This window comes from Podarcis bocagei, assembly GCF_964188305.1.
Source record: "Podarcis bocagei genome assembly, chromosome: 6".
Classification (NCBI taxonomy): Eukaryota; Metazoa; Chordata; class Lepidosauria; order Squamata; family Lacertidae; genus Podarcis; species Podarcis bocagei.
In genome coordinates, this window is record NC_138130.1 from 43087063 (window position 1) to 43107626 (window position 20564).

Below are 20564 nucleotides of genomic sequence, written 5' to 3' on the forward strand. Positions count from 1 at the left end.
ACTGCGGATTGTGGATCGTCTCTCTGGATGACTCAGAAATCTATAATGAGAACTGTGTTTCAAAAGGAAGCTAATAAATGAATCTCATATCTGATCTGCAATATTGCTGGAGAGGCTAGCCCAAAGTGAATGTAAGAACATTATGATTAAAAAAAAGAGTTGATGTATCCACACTGCTGCCTGTCTTGCAAGGTGTTCAGTTGCAAGGTGCAGGGCAGGTACCCAGAGAGCTGTGAGAGTCTCTGAAACACAACAAGATAAATTGACACAGAGACTGAGACTCCAGCCTCCTAACGAAGAAAAAGCACAAGGAAGATCTATTCCCCTTAATATACGGTATCATGAAAGACATCTCATCAAAATGTGGCAATGAAAAACTATTCCTGACCCTTTGAAAAGTGAGGGATGACATCCTGCCATGCAGAAATCTAATGGGAAGCCAGAAAGAGACAAGAAATGATGAATGGGGTTGGGTGATCAACCATCCAAGAGAGCATTTATCCAAGGCTCTTGTGAAATATTCACAACTGGGCTCCAGGTTTTCTCAAGTTGCTTTCTCAGAGCCTCTTTGAGTTTCCATGGCAAACAAAAAACAAAAAAAACCCCACATGACTCAAAACGTAGGAGAATTTTGCACCAAAATGGTGATGGGTTTTCATGAGTTTCATATACAGTGGTACCTCTGGTTACATACTTAATTCGTTCCGGAGGTCCGTTCTTAAGCTTAAACTGTTCTTAACCTGAAGCACCACTTTAGCTAATGGGGCCTCCCGCTGCTGCTGCGCCGCTGGAGCACAATTTCTGTTCTCATCCTGAAGCAAAGTTATTAACCCAAGGTACTATTTCTGGGTTAGCGGAGTCTGTAGCCTGAAGCGTATGTAACCTGAAGTGTATGTAACCCGAGGTACCACTGTATGTGTGTGTGTATATATATATATATATATATGCTTTCGTAGATTTTCACGGGTACAGGAATGTAGGTTTTGGTGTCTTCGGGTGTCTTCATGAATTTTGCTGCAGAAATGTACAAAACTGGATTTTAGATTGGGGAAAAAGAGAAATGGAGGCAACAGAAATAAACAAATCTGCCCATTCCTAGCCTGAAGTGATAACGTTCACTGACACGCAGCATCTGGAAAAATATTGTATGTAAAAGTGTGTATATGTGTCCACACACACACACACACACACACACACACACACACAGAGTTTTTCTTCTTTTGCTGAGTCATGAGATTGAATTATCGTATGCCATATCTTCCAGCCTCTTGAGAAGATTGGTCTTGAATGTCAGGCTTTAGGTGCCAATGAATTCAATCATTCCTTCTGAAAACGAGACTCCTCAAGAACATTTTGAAGGATAATAATAATAATCATAATATAATTTATTATCTGGCTGGGTTTCCCCAGCTACTCTGGGCGGCTCCCAACAGAATATTAAACAGAATAAAACTTCCCTAAACAGGGCTGCCTTTAGATGTCTTCTAAAAGTCAGGTAGTTGTTTATTTCCTTGACATCTGATGGGAGGGCATTCCACAGGGCACCACCACCAAGAAGGCCCTCTGCCTGGTTCCCTGTAACCTCACTTCTTGCAGGGAGGGAACCACCTGAAGGCCCTCGGTGCTGAACCTCAGTGTCTGGGCACAACAATGGGGATGGAGACACTTCTTTAGGTACACTGGGCCAAGGCCATTTAGTGCTTTAAAGGTCAGCACCAACACTTTGAATTGTGCTTGGAAACATACTGGTAGCCAATGTAGGTCTTTCAGGACTGGTGTTATATTGTCTTAGTGGATGGGAAGCCTCCATGGAGTGAAAGTGAATTATATGAAACAATGAGTCTTTGAGTCTGTAGCAACATTTCCAGTTTCTAATTCCTGATTGAAGAGGTGTCAGCTTAATTCACTCACCTAACTGAGCAATGGATGACGACAATGACATTAATAGGGCTTGCGTGCATGGGGAAAGAGTTCCACTCCATTCTGTTGACACACAGATCCATACTGCAAAATTGGATCATCAAATGCAAATCCATGAAATACTATTTCACTATGTTGCTGTGACTCAAATCCACTAAAAGAGTTTCCTAGAAGTCCTCTTCCCATCTTCTGCAACATCTGAACTTTGACCATTCACTGATATTTGAGTCAACATTCATCTTTCAAAGAAGACTTATGGACATAAACATTTATGATTCCTTTCCATCCTAACTGAATGAAGCCAGCCACTTTTCTTCTGTAGGATTGTACTGGGGGAGTCACACACAGTGCACCTTTCCATTTGATTGCCATGGTGACAACTGATTTGAATCTGGATTAATCCAGTCATTCATAATCTGAACAGCTTATCCAGTGATGGTGTTGCCAGGCTACAAGTGAAATTCTTTCAACTAATTGGTGGAACCTCTGCCCTGCTCTTCACATTTATTCTTCAATATTTACTCCAGTCATTTTACATCATTTGCATAACTAGCACAGCAAAGAATGACATTCTACTCAGCAGGGCTCTCTGATACTACATTCCCCCAAATTTTACTCTCCCCTTAGGTGTTAACATGAACACAGACACATAAGGAAATTGAGATGTGGAAGAGCTCATTTTGCAATATCAGTTAGTGTTGGGAACCCTAATCATTTTTGACCTGGTGCCACAGTTGAAAAACTGTGGCTGAGGATGCTCTGGTGCCAACAGGTGCCACACTGGGGACCCCTGAAAGATTTGTGGACCCTTTAAGCCAAGTCTGGGGAACAGTTGCCCCTCTAGATGTTGCTGAACTACAACTCCCATCCTCCATGCTTGCTGGGGCTGATGGGAGTTGTAGCTGAGCCACATCCGGGAGGCCCATGCCTGTGTTAAGCATTTTGTAAAAATATACAAAACAAACCCTTATATCATCCCATTTTGGTGAGATTTTGATTCAAACCTCTTGTATGAGGGGGGGAAATATTCTGTTGAGTATTGAAATCCTAGTCAAGATCACCTATTTCAAGAGTTTCATCTTTCCATGACCACTAAACCGTATGTTGATGCTTTAGTCATCCTTGGCTACAATCTAGTTTATATTTATTTAGTGCTTCACGTCCAAGCTTACAATTCAAAACAACATGTAGTCACAGAGTAATTTAGATTTGCCCTCTTGCTCTTGTTTTTGTTTCTCCTTTCTTTGGCAGAAAAAGCAATGCTCACTTCTTTGTGTTGATGCTTCTCTCCTTCAGGGACTGAGAAGAGCGGACTTTTCTGACAGAGCTGATTAAATAAGCAGGACTGAGTAAAATTACACAGAGCAGGAATGGATGGATCAGTCTATTTCCAGTTCATCTCACATTTGGTCCTCCCGCCCAAGTCTGTCCTGTCCAGTTTCTATTTATATCTGCATGGTCCAGGGAAGTTGATTATTCCCTATTTTTTTCTAGCTGGGCTTTGAGGTGGTCCAAGGGGTTTGTCCTTAAGTATTCCAGGGGTGGGGAACTGGATCTCAATGGTAGGTCCGGTGCTTATCTCTTCCACCCCTTATGGGTCAAGGAGGATGGCACAAAATTGAGAAGATCCATAATTTGGGGACACCAAATTTTAGCCCCTCATAGGGTGCCATATACGAAATATTTCCAAAGTCCGTCCCTGCCTGAAGATGTAAATTGTCTTGTCCCTTGCAGGCAATGGTGTGAAACAGTGGCTGCCTCCATTGCTTCTCATGATGCACAGAGTTTCTTTAAAGCCACAAAGACCATCTGTGGGCCAATAAATCATGGCATATGCCCCTACGCTCAGCAGATGCTACCACACTTCTAAAAGATAAAGAAGCTATTGCACTGCGTTGGAAAGAACATTACCAACATCTCCTTAACAGCAACTCCCCCATAGCTGCCGAGGTCCTCTCACAAATTCCGCAAAAACAAGTTAGAGATTGCCGTATCTCCAAATCTACCAGTGATCACCAAAGAAGAGATTATCTAGTCTTAAAAGGAGGGTGTGAAACGTAAAGGCAACCTGCTCAGACCTTGTCATCACACAGTAAGTTTGGATAAAGAAATCTGGAGTCAGAGTATGTTCCAATTTGCACATCTGTTCAGAAGGTGAGAATGAAGATCAGTTTGCTTTCAGGTGTGTTCTGTGAAACTCCTCCAGCGCCCTCACATAGATTCTTGCACTTGAGTTCATCTGACTGGAGATACAGCCCTGTGATGAACACTGCTATGTCACCATATTAAAAAATGGTGGGGCTGGAAGAAAAACATTATATATGATCATTGCACATAGGTGAAGTATTTTGCAAATTTATGGCACTTCATCATCCTCTTTCTTTTTGCCATCCGTTAAGGTCAGCATAAAAAACACACAGAAGGTGACTTCTCTAATCTAAAGCATTTTGTATCGGCTGGAGGTTCTGCTGTAGTAATTTCCTGACACTTTTAAATGAAGAGTATGTGATGTTACCTTCAGATATGACACACATGGCAGTGATTCAGTCAGCAACAACTTAATGTCTCAGCAACTGGCTTTTATTGTGTACCTCTTCCCTAAGTGGTAAAAAAAGAAAAGATTTTTTTTTTTTTTTGCGGAATTTCATAGAGAAGCTTCCCTGCCAGGGTAGAGCAATCTTTCTTGGGTAATCTCTTTTTATTCAGGCAAGAATCCTGACACGGCTAATCTTATTGATCATTGCAGTGGAAGAAGAGCAGGCATGAAGAGCGTTGAGCTGCACCAACACAAGCTGCTGAAATTATTTTGCTGAAGGTGGAAATAACTTTTCCAGTCTTTTTTTCCAGACCTGTTTCCAGGATGCCAGGGACTGGCCCTCTCAGGGATGGCCCCAGATCTATGGGGCTTCCTTTCCTGGAGGTGCATATAGTACTATTGTTACTGGTTTTTGAAAAGTACTTTGAAAACCTTTTATTCCATTTCCCCTTTCAGCCAGTTTTACTAGGCTGAAAAAAAGTGATATATCTGTTCTACTGCACACTTTTCATATTGAACTTTATTTAATGGTTTTATTCTGGCTCTTGTTTCATCTGCTGTGATGGAAAATGTTTAAATGCTATTTTTCCCCCCTTCAGTTTTGAAGTTGTGTCCCTCCCCCCCCCCTTTGATGTGTTTTATATGTTTTGGGGGAAATCATTTTCTGTAAGCCACCTTGCAAAAGCTATGTGTCCTGAAAGGTGGTGTGTGTGTGTGTGTATTAAACAAACAAAATCAAACAAACAAACAAACAAACAAACAAACAAACAAACAGAAATCTTTAAAATGGAGTTGATTCCTCTAGAAGGATTAGCAGAAGCTACATGCTCAAACAGGGATGCGGGTGGCACTGTGGGTTAAACCACAGAGCCTAGGATTTGCCGATCAGAAGGTCAGCGGTTCGAATCCCCGCGAAGGGGTGAGCTCCTGTTGCTCGGTCCCTGCTCCTGCCCACCTAGCAGTTCGAAAGCACGTCAAAGTGCAAGTAGATAAATAAGTACCGCTCCGGCGGGAAGGTAAACGGCGTTTCCGTGCGCTGCTCTGGTTCGCTGGCCACATGACCCGGAAGCTGTACGCCGGCTCTCTCAGCCAATAAAGCGAGATGAGCGCCGCAACCCCAGTCGGTCACGACTGGACCTAATGGTCAGGGGTCCCTTTACCTTTTTACATGCTCAAAGCGCCTTGTCACCAAACAGCTGCAAATCGCAGACTCTTTCCCTTCTATCTTCCAGTTGTTCATGTCTGCTGTTTACCAAGCAGATGGGGGTGGGTGGCAGCTAGAAGCCACCAGCTATCAAGGCTGCTAAGCAAGTACCTTCAGCTACACGAACTATGCAATCATCTCGAGAGAAGAACCTTCTGAATATCTAAAAAGGAATCATGTCTAAGAAACTCCAAAAAAACCCCAATACATATTCATGCCTGAAGATTCACATTCTGTGATAGACAGAAGGGTATTTCCCTTGTCATATTAATTAAAGCGGAGGCATTGTTATACTGCATGTATAAAGCAGCTGGGTGTTTTCTCCCTAGCAGTTGCACCTGCATTTTGACTTGAGGACAGCATGTGTAGAAGAAGGAGCTGCCAATGTCAGTTGGTATCAACCTTGGCTTTCTATCAATGGCATGACCTGGCTGATGAAAGGAGATTGTGACTAGGATATAAAAAAGATTAATTTCCTCCCCGGTTCCAAGTGAGTGGCACAGCTCACACACCTGGAATTCTTTCCACTTGGTTTGCATTTACAGATTTTTTCCTTCATGCATGAAATGGCACAGTGCTTGATTCTTCTGATTACTGGGCTTCTTGATTTGTTTCCTATTTCACTTTCCACCTGAGGCCACCGCACTGTTTCCTAGACTTTAAATAGGGAGATGGTTTTGGATGATGTGAGTATGAACATAATGGCAGTGATTACCAGGCAGCAACAGTGGGTTCTAAGCCCAAGGGTATGACTTTGACTGCAATCCTACACCTACTTTCCTGGTCACAATTGCCCTAAACATTTTTAAAACCACCATGATACCACTTTAATAGTCATGGCTTCCTCCAAAGAACGCTATGAAATGTCCTTTGGTAAAGGTGCTGAGAGTTAGTACGATATCTGTGTTCCCCTCACAGAATTACTATTTCCAGCATGGTTTAGCAACCAATCTCTCTTCCCAGGGAATTATGGGAGTTCTTTGCCTTTTGCATGCAAAGCAGGTGTTTTGTGACCCTTCTCCTAACCACTGTTAGTCTGGCACTGTATGATAAGCAGCCTTGTATAACCAACATGCTTAAGTCTACTTAATGCATAAAGAGATTAAGACCATAGAGTAAGCTGTCCTGCCAGGCTTAGCTAGGCCACTCCCCTTACCCTTGAGGGGGTAATAAAGCCTATTGTTCACTCTCCAGTCTACCTGGAAGTTCAGTGTGTGAAAGGGCTAAGCTAGTTGTTCCAGCTCAGGCTGCATGGCTCTCAGAAGCCACTCTTGAGGTTCTATACCAATCATTTAGAAACTCCTACCACTTTGAAACTAAGACAAGCTTTACTGCCTGTGCAACTTTTTCTGAATGCTGTATGGAAAAGCACATGAGCCAGACCTTTGAAGAGTTTGTAAGTAAACCAATTTGAAACCTACCAAATGTGTGGTCTTTTCCTATGCTGGGGAAGCTTTGGAATTTGCAAAGGCATATTTAAAGGTCTATAACAGCCTACAATTCCAGGCTTTATTTTGCTGCATATTTTGTAATTTTAAATCTTTTCCGGGGTTCTATCACCAAGGAGTACTTGCCTCAAACTTGGATATTGGCATCTAGGAATTCTCCTTTTATACCTATTTTTTTTCCTTGCGCCAACAAGCACATTATAAAACTGCTCCTTTAGTTGCCTATATTTCTCTTGGCTGAACTTAAAGTGTTGGTACTAACCTTTAGAGCAATAAATGACTTGGGACCCAAGTATCTGTAGAAGCACCCTTCCCAATATTAGCTGGCCTAGGCTCTTAGATCTGGAGGGCAGGCCTTCCTTGTGGCTCCACCATTAGGGAAGATACATTAGGTGGTGGCTTGAGATGGGGACTTCTCCATGGTGGTGCAGCCAGCTTGTATAATGTCCTCGGAAGCATGATTTGGGCTGATGCTTGTTGCATTTCACCACCAAATAAAAATACACCTCTTTTCACCAGCCTTTCAATGATTTCAGTCTGTCATGTTAATGAGAGCCATGGTGGGGTATCTGGGGTTAGATGCTGATTTTGTGGTTATTTTATTTTCCCTTTTAGTAGTTCATTGATTGTGGTTTTGGTGGAGACCCTTGGATGAAGGGTGGGTTAAAAATTTATCAGACAAATGAATAAATAGAAGTATACAGCAGCACAACATTTAAATTTTCTGGTAACAATAATTATTATGAATATCTTCTCTGAAGGTCAGATTTAAGTTTCAACATTTGATGTTGATCGCCTTCAATCAGGCAGCAAATTACACTATCAACAATAGAAAGATCGTTTTTAGAAGTAATCACTTCGCTGATGCTTATAATTAACACTACTTTCCCTTTAATAAAGAGCATTTACAAATAACAGAAATTACTTATATACATGCCAATTTCAAGAACCACAGTGACTAATTCTATTAGCTTTCTTTTTAAGAGGCTATTTTTATGGTTTAAAAGTGCAATATGCTTTTGCTTCTATCATTCACTGAAAACCTCCTCTTAGGTCACCACCAAATAACCTTTTTATTGAACACTTATCCTGATTTGTTGGAGACGATGACTATACAATGTTGGCTGCTTATTGAGCATTCATTTTGTTATTAAGTAATTTCGTTGTCCCCGAGAGGGGGCAATGACAATAAAGATATTATTATTATTATTATTATTATTATTATTATTATTATTATTATTATTATTATTATTATTATTAGTGGGAAGTTATATGGCATCATGTAAAGCAATTGTTATCCCAAAATTCCCCATACATTTTCAAGCCACAAAATGTTTGGTTTTCTTTGGAACAATATTTAAATATTTGTTACTCAACAATGCCAAATTCACTTTAATTATGCGACCTGAATTATGCAACCGTGTGTGCTTGAGTCTTGCTCAATAGTCTTGTGAAATAGTCTGGAAGACACCATACATTTAAAGCACATTTCCTCTTCACAAAGCTACACAAGTCCAAGCACCCTTTATAAACTAGTTTCTGCAGTTCTTTTGGGTGTGGTTGGGTGCTTTAAATGTATGTTGTGTGCCCGGCCTTGCTTTCATAACAAGTCCTCTGATTACCAAGGAGTAGCAAAACTCTAATAATTCAACTTTTACACCCATACTGAGCTGCTCAGATTTCTGACAGCGAGCTCAAAATCCACCCCAACAATCTCTGACTGAGATTACTAATGAATGCAATCTATCCCCACAGTCTGTTTACTAAACTGAGAATATCCTGTCATTTGTGTTCTTTTTACATATTTTGGCACCATGGTTGACTTCCCTCAAAGGAACTATTCTGTTCTGAGCAATAGCCATCACATTTGTCACAAAGCAAGTGAACTTTTTCAGTATCCCGGAATGTATCCAGGACACCCAATCTTCCCATCTGGGTGCATTTGGTCTCCACACTCCTTTGTGCTTCTCCTGTAATTGCTCTTCTATAAAACAGACCTATCCATTCTATGCAGCCGTCTTACAGAGGGAAGCGATGTGATCTACTCCCAGCATAACTTTGTTTTATGGCCTTATTTTGCTTCATAGGTGGCTTTTGCCTCTTTGTTATCTACTTTCAGAAGGCAATTTGCTCCATTGATTTGAAATATTGTACTATGTAGCATTACTTGAAGCTTTCTCTCTCTCTCTCTCTCTCTCTCTCTCTCTCTCTCTCTCTCTCTCTGGAGGAATATTTTTAAAATATAGCACACTATACACATTAAGATCACACGGGGAAGAACTGTGCTTCATTTTTTATAGCACTATATTGAACTTGATCACACGAGAATCCATGTTTTGGCTTGGGAAGGTATTCCATAGCTTTTCAAATATCTTTTTGTTCATAAATTATCTCTCCAGTTTACCATACTTGGACCTGTTTTCAACAAATGCTTGGAAAGTAAATTAGATTGTTTGGACAAACAAAAATAATTAAGTTAATTTGAGACTGTGCATTATAAAGGAAAGAATAGATATAGTAAATGAAAATATTTGGAAGCCTTTTTTTAGCTAATTCACAGTAATGTTTTTGTTCTTTTTTGTGAGTTTGTAAATATGATATGGCATTTACATATATGAAATGTATAGTATTATGTGTTTTTTTTTGTTTTTTCCTTCTCTCTTTTCTCTTTTTATTTTCTTTCTTCTTTATTTTCTCACTTTGTGTCTGTATTAAATGTCGTTGCATTTTGATATTTTTAAAATTCAAATTAATAAAGATTTAATAATAATAAAGGAAAGGAAATTAGGAATTTCTTCACTGTTCCTTGCCACAAACTCCATACATTCATAAGGCACTCTAAATATAGAGACTGCCTAGGTTGTATATGCTTGTAGACACACACTTTCTCTCTCCATGACTGGCCTATTCTTAACTGGAAGTTACATTCTGGGGCATGCGCAGAAGGGTCATTTCTTCCTGGGGGCAAATTTTAATTTGCTTAGAAGTTAATCTGCACATGTGAATCAAAATGTGTGAGGAATCTAAGTTTAAAAGTTCAGTAGTCATCATAGTAGAGGTCCCTTAAGGTACCCACCCTGGCAGGGACAAAATGGCCTCAGAGCACTGAGTGACATTTCCATCGCTTGCAGCAACTCATACTTAAAGGAGTATTAGAAAGAAATGTCAGCTGCTTGTTGTTTTTTACGTCTTTAAAGAAGTCCATTTTTTGGTTTTTGTGTAAGAATGCTAGCTATACCAATGAAGAGATTCAAATGAAAATATTATAGATTTTTGGTTTTAAAAAGATTGCAAGATGATCCCAATGTTTACCAGGGGAAGGGTGCATACCTTTGATTGCCCTTTTTATTTGTCCTGAACACACATCACAGACAGCCTGAGGCTAAAGGCAGATGGTACATGATTATCTTAACAGAGTCAAAAGAGTTATGGGAGAGGCATGTTAGCAGCTGAACAGTCCCCAGAATTGTAGACAATGTCTGTGCTTTGTTTCCTATTTATCGGTGGAGTGTGATTATTTCAAATGGCAGAGTATTAATTTACTAATTAGAGATAGTCAGACTAGAAGATGCTACAGCAGTACATGTTATCGCATACATTAAGATTTACATTTGTCCTTCATGGGATCTCAAGGACAGTAGCTCTGACAATGGAATACAATACAAAAAACAACAACCACCCCAAAACTGTATACATTGGCAAAAATAAATTGCATACATTGAAAAATTGTTATTAGATGGCATTTTTAGGTGGCCACTAGCCTAGGGGTTCCCAAAGAACATGTATATAAAAATGCAATAGGAAATCATATAGTATCGAACACAAGGCATTACAATTGCTACAATAAGTAGGAAATGTGAGATTTTGACCAGCTTCGGCCCTTCTGAAGCTGATACAGGCTCGTCTTATCTTGAGCCCAAGCAGAGTAGTCCACACAGCAGAAGGATAAGCAGGTAAATGTGCCACATGCTAATTTATTTGCAAGCTATGCTGAGAGCATACAAACATGCATCCTGCCTCTGTGAGAGCAGAGAAGCAACTGTCTCTCTAACAAAGAAACCGAGAGAGCACTGAAAAACAGGAAACCAGTGAATGTCACATCCAGTCTCCCATTCCCGTGGGAATCCAACAGTAACTTGGACTGTGGAATGCAAAACAATGTCTTGTGACATGCATTCGCTGCTCAGTGAGGAAGCAGAAACCAACAGGAAAACCATTAAGTGGTCCCTCAAGCCCCCCAGCAACTTTCCAGTGGTCTGTGGGGGAAAGAGTGCAGAAATTACTGCACTAGCCAATGATATAGGCATAAGAACTATTTCTCTGTTTTATTTTATTATTTATTTTATTTCATAAAAATTATATACCACTTGATTGTTAAGAAACAAAAACCCTCAAACCATCTACAAAAACCCTCAAACCATTCTGTGTGTCTATCTATGGTTTGGGGAACAGTCTGGGTGATATCCACAGGTTCCTTCCAGGCCTGTGAACCTATATCCAGGGAGGTTTAGCATCTAGTAGAAAAGGCTACTGAGTCGGTGAAAGAAGACTGGAAGAAATTCAAAGACTACTTACAGAAACATTGTAAAATTAATGAATGTTAGAAGGATGTTGGATAGAAACTAAGTGGTTTCCAGCTGTAATGCTTTAAGACATATGAAAAAAAAAGAGGTTTTACAAATGGGTAAAAGTTTAATGGTAAGGATTTGCTGAACTAACAAATCGAACTGGAATACAAAGAAGGGAGGTATGAGGAGGTCCGAGGAAATAAGTGTATGGAAGTTATGTTATTGAAAATTAATGTGTGTTTTTAACTGTTTTTTTATTTTGTATGTTTATTTTTCTTTTTTCTTGTTATATCTTAAAAACTTTTAATAAATATCTTTTTTTTTTAAAAAAAGAAAAGGCTATCAAACCAGTTCTTTTGTTGAGATAATGCCCTTAGCCGACCAGGGAAGTATAGCCATTTGCATGTACTTAGAGGCTGGAAACCATTACAGTTTTGGGTTCAGGTATTTTGTGCTCTTTTACCTGCTTTCTTGATGGGCCAGCAGTTTATAGTAAAGTAAAACACATATTGTTTTTGTTGGGGTTGCCCAAATGATGGGGAAATGAGACATTGCCAATGTTATTTCTACAACCTTAAAATATTCAGTTTCAGCCACACCCCACACCCCAAAATAGTGATTATAAATTCATTGAACTGTTGGTATCACTGACCAAATCTTTGGACAATTTGGAATATAGCTCTGATGAGCTGGAATTTTCTACTAGGTAGTGCACTGCTTTTCTGGGAAACAGCAATGGCCATAGGTCAGCCATAATTAAGAACATAATAGTGCAAATGCATGCATGTCTACTCAGAAGTAAAACCCATTCAATTCAACAGTGAGCCTGTAGAGGGCTGCAGTACGTGTTCTATTTATTTCCACAGGAAGAATTTAAAGTCAGGATTACAGGGCAATCTGATACATGTCTACTCAGAAGTAAGTCTACTGAGCTTAGTGTAACTTACTCCAAGGTATGTGGGTATAGGATTGTAGCCTTAGGTGTTCTCAAAGAAGATGTCACAGTCCACAACCATCACTGCATCGTGCCCATTTTTTGTTGTTGTTTAGTCATTTAGTCGTATCCGACTCTTCGTGACCCCATGGACCAGAAGCACTTATCTGGAAACATCAGCCTTCCAATATACGTTTGGGTGGATGGAAGTGTTGAGGTATTTTACAGTTATCAAACCGATGAGAAGAGTTATGTGTTTGTTTGCACACAGAATTATTTATATTATAAAATATAACCTAATTTGTATCCTGCTGTGCTTTCCCAAGGGGGAAATTCAGTGGATGGCAATATAATAAACAAAAGTTACATATGGTAAAAATATAATAACACTTATACAACTCCTAAAATACAGCATGAAAAATAAATGAACTAGAAAAGTCCCTCAAAGCATAAAGAATCCATTATTAATATATTGCAGTTAAGATCTTAATAAATAGGAAGCACTGCAGATGCAAAGATCTTGCGATGAGATGAGAGCTGAAAAGGAAACGATGCTCATATCATCTGATCTTTATCCTGCATAGCAAATACCAACTGCCCTTTTTGCAAGTGCCTATCTAGCCTCTCACTGCTCTTAAGAGTTCAAAAAACTTCCTAATGCTTAATCCAAGGAATCTTCTTGTTTGCCAGGGCATTCTGAACTTCCAGGCTCTTTTGATGGGTTAACTAAGCCATGTTTAAAGAGCAACCATCACAGAGAGACATATAATTTCAAAATCCTTCAATTCAAAACACAGACACAAATAGACACAAAAAGGAGCCTGCTGTTATGAGATGGCGTACCATTTATGGGAAGAGTGAGGCAGCTGACATGTGAATACTCTCCAGGAACAACTCTATCTCTGACCAGTTCACTGTCCTGCATGTTAAGTTACTGTTGTTAAACATAGTTAAATGGGGCTCTGTGATAAGTATGTGTAGAAGCTGTCATGTGTTTTAATCTGGTTTTAGCTTATGTCTGATTTTATTTTATTTTAAGCTTTAGATACTTGCTTTTAACTGATAATTTCATACTTTATGCTTTTTGTAAACTCCTTTGAGGCTGTATGACAATCGGGCAGTATATAAATGTTGCGAAATAAAACAAATATTTTGCCACAGGACACATTGTGACATCAGACATTTTGGAGGAGGGAGAAGTTAGATTTACTGCCACCATTAATGACAGCTATACAGTTAGCATCAAGTCTAGTCTGATCCTGAATAATCCATCTGAACTGTCCTCAAAGTTTCTTCTGTTTGATTGAAAAGAAGATTGACATGAACTTCCACAACTTTTCAGGTGGAGTCTGTCCGATTTCCCAGGCTCACCTCTAGGCCAAATCACTCTTCTTCGTCATCTCATATCAAAGACTTATAAAAGTTGTGGTTGGGGCTCCTTTTGAAGCAAAGCTGAAACCCCCCTGACCTTTTAATGTTCAAATCTACTCTAGCTTAACACCATCAAAGAAAACCTTAAAGGGGAAAGGAAACCACAGATCCCACTCATTATAGTGAGGCGTTTTGATGCTTACCGTACAGAAGCCTTCGAAGGGGAAACGCACTATAAGCATGTCTTGGGGTTCATTAAGGTTAATGGGGAGAGACATGGGAGAGACATGATTTCTGAAAGCCTCCTAATTAAATTGACTGCCGTGGCTTTTCCCCAAGGGCCAATACTCCGGCTGTAAAATGCATGTATAAACAAAGCCCCTTGACTAACAGTGAAATCAATAAGTATGTCATACTCACTTACTCTTGTGTTCAGCTTGTGTTCTGTGACAGATCGTGGTGAAGACATGCAAGAAAAAGAGAGTATTCTGATGAGCATTAGATATGCTTGTTGTGCAAGAAGGCGTCACATGCTTCAAATCTAGTTCAGTTTGTGATCGACCGAGGGAAACTGGCCCACCAGCCATGTACTCTGACCTACCAGGTGCTTGACTTCCCTTCCACACACAGATACCTTACCTCCTACTTTACATTTTTACAGTCCAAAACAGGCAGAAAATACAGGGCTTTTAAGTTTCTGGTGGGCCACCATCCAAGGTGAGAGAGGTTCAACCTTCTGGGTCACAAGTTGCACTGACTCATTCTAGTTTGTTAATTTGCTGTAGATTTCAGCTGCAGACCTCACTTTCAATATCATGCACTACCGCAAGGGGCCATTGATGGCCCTGGCTTTTCTCCACTCATTCCTCACCATGAAGAAAGGAGCAAAAGTTTATATGGCACATCTGTGCTATGTAAAGGAGTAGTCAAACTAAGGTGGGGCATAATGACTTACATGGGCTATACAAATTCATCCATGAATTCTAGCAGGCCAAACAATACCTTGTGGTAACACATTCTCTCTTAACTTAAATGCTGTATGATATAGCACAGTCTTTTATATGTTCCAAAACTATGGCTAATTTAACTGAATGACTCCTAAGACCTGTTATTATGAGAGAGAGCTGTAAGTTGCCCTATACCAAAAGGGATCATCTAGTCCAGTAGTGTCCTCTCTGGCTGCTGTCCAAGGTGCTGCACAGCTAGATGTGCTCCGAAGAATTCAAATTGTAACATGCTTAATTCAAAGCATTTGATCTAAGGACTTTGACCCTCCCAGAAGGACAAGCCACTCTTGTATTATTATTATTATTTTAAAAACATAAGTTGCTTAAACTATATTGTAGGAAGCACTGGACATTTTGCCAGCTGCCAGCCATAAATGGCTCTGCCCCATCAATATGCAGACACATAAGAGTTCAAACTTCAAATGACATTATTCATCAAATCCAAACACATTACGTCTTTAAGTTAGCACAATAGCAAATGATTCTGCCCATGAGAAGCATTAATGATTGTTTAATGCCCAAGCTGCTGCATTTATTTTAGGTCTTAAAATCATTACAAGCCCTAAAAAGGGAAAGTGATTCTTTGCCATTTAGAGAAACAGTTCTTGATAAGGATTCACATTTGCTTATTAGCATACAGTGCCCTTTTTAGTTGATGCAGGCTCCCACCCCCACCCCCGCTTTACCACCGCATCAATTCTGCATTTCGTTATTGAATACATTTTGTGAAAAGTCTTTCAAGGACATTTTAGCCCTAAAGCAAGACTACCATATATATTTGCAAAAAAGCGCAAGGCTGTTTGTATACTTTTCAAGATACGCATGGTAAAGGGAACTTTTAAAATGTGGCAATGATTTGTAATCTTTAGCCAAATAAATCTGAAAGTATTTTGGTTGCGGATCTCATCTCTAACAGAAGAACCGAGTTAAAGCCCAAGTTTGTGGTTTGTGGGTGTGTGAAATAGAACTGAAGGACTGGGGTGGGGGTGGGGAGGAAAAATGATTTTGTGGATAGAAGAAGAATTCAGCAACAGATCAGTCGCAGACATACAGGCAGAACTGTACAAACTTCATCACGAAATCTTGACAGCCTATCCCCAAAGCATCACGGTTCCATAATTCTAGACTTTGGCCTTTTTTTGAGCAGAGACTGATAAATGTGCCAATTTCGATCCTGACCTTGGATGATGAGGTCAGGCTATCAAATTCATTTTCACTTGCAGCCTGAACAAGGGCATAAGAATGGGCCATCTTCCCAGGAAGGGGTGGCAGGGGTGGTGGTGAGGGAGATAATGTATGGGCAAACATAACAGAAGCTAAAAATGGCAGCAGAAAAAAGCTACTGTCATCATTTTAATGTGGCTTTAAAGGGGCTTTTAGAAGGAACAACTACTGTCAGACACAGTTTTGCTCGTCAAATGCCTTTCAGATTTCAGTAAGAGCATTTATTATGTTTTGCATGGGCTACCCACTGCACAATCAAGTCCTTTTTGGCCACCATTTTGTGGTAGAAGTCAGGGGGCACACATGTTCTCGCACATCTTTGCTGCTCAGCTTCTGAGAATTGCATGGCACACCACAAAACTACTCATAGTCCATCGCTTTTCCCAATTATTCCATTACTATCAGGATGGATATTTTTTAGTAACCTAAGTCTCCCATGCTAAAGATATTTAGATTTTGTGGCCTTTTCTTGAGGTGTAATTGGTCTATGATACACAAGGACATGGAAAGGGAAATGGCCTGGTCTGCTTCAAAAACAAGCAGACAGTTCCATTTAGCTCAATAATGTCAAACAAGAGACGCCAATTTTATAGGAGGAATCAGACAAACCTGACGTATGAATGCAGCATGTGCAAGAAAAGCCTTCTTTCCACATTTTCCTCAGATACAGTTAGCTTTTATGGGCTAGCATGAGGTTGAAGGGGACCTTGGCAAAATACCTTCTAAAGGGCTCCCTCCTATGTGGGTGAGCCTGGTGGCAGCAGCAGCGGTGATCTGGTGAATTCTGGTCTGCACATAGCATCATTCTGGGGCAATGTGAGAAGAAGGCTTCAGGGAGACTCCAGGAAGGTTTTTTAGGCTGGCTGATAAAGGGGCAGGTTTGTAGAAAAATATCCCTTTGTCTGGTGGCAGGAAGTTGCTTAACAGAGGTAAGGTGTACTGAGCAGAGGAGTCCACTTTTCTGTGGCCGGGTCTCCCTTCTGCAGGCAACGCAGGACCCAGTGGACTGGGATGTGCCCATCACAAGGAGTAATGATCCACTAGGACTTAAAGTCTGTGTTCTAAGATATACAAATTGTCCTAACAGAAAAGGTGACGATAATGCAGCTAATCATTTGTCCCACGTAATTTGATTAATTCACTGAAGAAGCTGTAATGAAAGCTCATGTGTATTGATCGTCAGAATCTCTGAAGGTCGTTATTTATGTGTTCTAACAAAAGACCAAAAAGTCCTTGTGAAAGCTGAATAGAGCCAAACCTCAAGATACCATGGAAAAATGAGCTTCCATTAACTGCTGAAATATCAGCTGGTCAAGGTTTCCTAAGATTAAAACTAGCAGTGAACTTGAGAGAGGTACAACCTATAGTCAAGAGAAGGGATGCGTGAAAAGTGCCATTATTTGTGCGTCTTATATCAAAATGCTTTGAAGGAGAAGGAAGCAGGCTGCCATGTATAGAGTACATGCATGGTTCTCTAATAATAATGTAAGAGAGTTTTAGGTCATTGTTAAAGTAACATGTGTGTATGTGTGTATCGTAGTGCTCCATCTAGTTTCATCTAGATAAAAAGCCTTCTGCAGAAATTAGTCACCAATATTGCAAACTCATTTTGTAATGCATTGCAGCTGAAAGCTGAAACCTGGATCTGCCCCATGATCCCAAATTTGACCAAAAGAGATCTGTTTTCTTTCATTTCCAGCCCTTTTCATGCATTTAGCACTGAAAGAGGAACAGAAAGTTCAGAGAATACACTGACACTACAGGACGGTCCGCCCCATGGCACACAGTTCTCCCCAGTTCTAAAACCACTGTTGTTGGGCTAGTGTGACAAAGTAAGGTGGGGAATCCTACACAGAAATACTGCTTCACATGCAGGTTTCCCCATCTTCTGGGACCCTGTGCAACCAAGGTTCCACAATTTTGGGAGTTCTCTGTGTGAAGAGGTAAATGTGATGCACCACAGCTCAGTGTAGAGCATCTGCTTTGCATGAAGAAAATACGAGAATCAATCCCTGACATCACTAGGTAGGGCTGGGAGCGACCCACCTGGAACCCCGGAGAGCTACTGCCAAGCAGTATAGACAATAATGAGCTCGATGGACCAATGGCATGACTCAGTATGTTGTATTCTATGAGAAAACAATATGGCAGCCACTGTTGGCCCATTTCCAAGGAGCTAAGACCAGCCAAGCTACCACTAGAAGTGGGGGGCAAAGCTTTTACTAGAAAGCCCTCTGCCACCTCATATTGGCAGGTCATAACAATATAGAAATACATTAAAAGCAGGTTGAAACAAATTACAGTCAGATTTGTTGGTATGAAATAGAGATGCAAAGCCCCCCCTCCAAATAGTACAGTGGTACCTCAAGTTACATATGCTTCAGGTTACATACGCTTCAGGTTACAGACTCCGCTAACCCAGAAATAGTGCTTCAGGTTAAGAACTTTGCTTCAGGATGAGAACAGAAATCGTGCTCTGGCAGCGCGGTGGCAGCAGCTAAAGTGGTGCTTCAGGTTAAGAACAGTTTCAGGTTAAGTACGGACCTCCGGAATGAATTAAGTACTTAACCTGAGGTACCACTGTAATGGAAAAATTGGGAGGGGTGTGGAAAATGGGGCATGTTCCCCTGTTTTGCTAGTATTTTGCCAGGCCTTCACATCTCTAGTCCTTCTAAATCTATCTCGGTATCTTTTTTAATATCTCTATCTCAAGTGACAAAGAATGAATGGTCCCATGAAAGTGGGGCTATTTGGCCTAGATTTAGTTCTGCGCAGCTTTTCTAGTGCTTCAGTTTCTGAAGGGCAGCTATGCTTCAGCAGAATACAGCCCTATAACATCTTAGTGGCTAATACATTTAACTGTGGCATTTATGGGGTCAAACTCTTCAACTGGCTGTGTTCCTATATGTCAGGACTTGTTGCCAGCCCTGCTTAGCTGCACCTGTGTTGGAATCAGGGTGATCAAATCTGATCCAACAAAGCACTCTGCCTGGATTCTAAGCAAGGCTTGGATTAGCCCTATGGAAAGAAACAGTAGCTGATGCTGCCAATGGATTGAGTTTGGGTTTTGTACAGTGTTCCAGTCTATAACCTTTGGACTGATTCTCTGGATTTGGCCCTTGCTAGCTTCATTTGAGTTAGAGGCATTCAAGTGGTTTGAATTCTTGGATCTGAACTTTAGCCTGGGCCATGTGTTCATCCCATTCTGGGTTGTATGGGGACTTGATCCACATAAAGTGCATTAGCTTTATGCAGGAAAGGGCGTATGGTAAGGGAAAGGTAAATAACTTGTATCCATATTACAAAGGACAGCAAAACACATATTCTTGACTCTTTATCAGCTGCTTCTTCTCTTTGTGAAAAGATGCTATTAAAAAACTGCTTTTGATGAACCACTTTGAGAGGTGTGGTTTTTAAACAATTAAGTGGTATATAAATTTTATGAAATAAATAACAGTGGGAACTATTTTACACCAAGCAACACTGAATACTTTTATTTCATTTCATTTACTTCATAATTTATATACTGCTTAACACCATAGTTTGTGAGTGGTGTATAATAAGGTTGCAAAAAAAAGTGTGAAAGATAAAAATCAGTGAAAACTAACAATAACATTAGCTTACTCAAAATCTGGTGTGAACTGGAAGGGAGTTCCACAAAGCTGGAAGGCACGGAGGTCCAGAAGGCATGGCTGCTGATGAATGTAAGCCATGGAGCACCATTCACAGGGACTCCCTCAAAGACCTCAGTGGTCAGGCACTTAAGCTACACTGACTGCCAGTTGTTAAGAGCCTTGTAAATTAATACAATAACCATGCACATGGCCTGGTAGCATTTGGGTAGCTAATGCAAGGTTTTAAGAAACAGGGTTATGTGCTGTTGGTTGCTTATCTTCACCACCAGTCTAGCTGCAGCATTTTGACCCAGCAGGTACCTCTGAACTAGGCCCAACAGTAGCCCCACATAAAGTGCAGTGTAAGAACTGATTCTTACCAGTTCATGAATCACATAGTTAGTGTACCTGTAGCAGCTGGCAAAAGGCACTCCTAGCCACTGAGGCTACCTGAACCTCCAGCAGCGAAGATGGACCCATGAACACCCCAAACCTGGCCTAATGCTCAGAAAGGGCTGAACTAATTTGCGGGGGTGTGGGGAAGGGGGCGACACACAGCAGAATAGAAAAATATTTTAATTTTACATTTACAGATAAGGCTGGATGCATGTTTAAAGAAGCTTGGTAAAGGAGGATCCATTGCATCAAATTTTTGCATTAGCAAGATTCACTGCAATGATGCCGTCAGGCCTGTATTCATACTGAGCTCCTCCTATACTGGTGCTATTTGTTTGGAAG

General features: G+C 40.5%; 1 protein-coding gene across 1 annotated transcript in view; it reads right to left on the reverse strand.

Annotated features, from left to right (window-relative positions):
• The window catches only part of LOC308589908 (uncharacterized protein), a 178393-nt gene that overhangs the window by 94176 nt on the left and 63653 nt on the right, over positions 1-20564 (reverse strand). The window contains exon 3 of the mRNA XM_081199476.1: positions 14402-14425. Within this exon, the coding sequence (XP_081055602.1) occupies positions 14402-14425 (24 nt within the window). The remainder of the gene's footprint in view (positions 1-14401; positions 14426-20564) is intronic.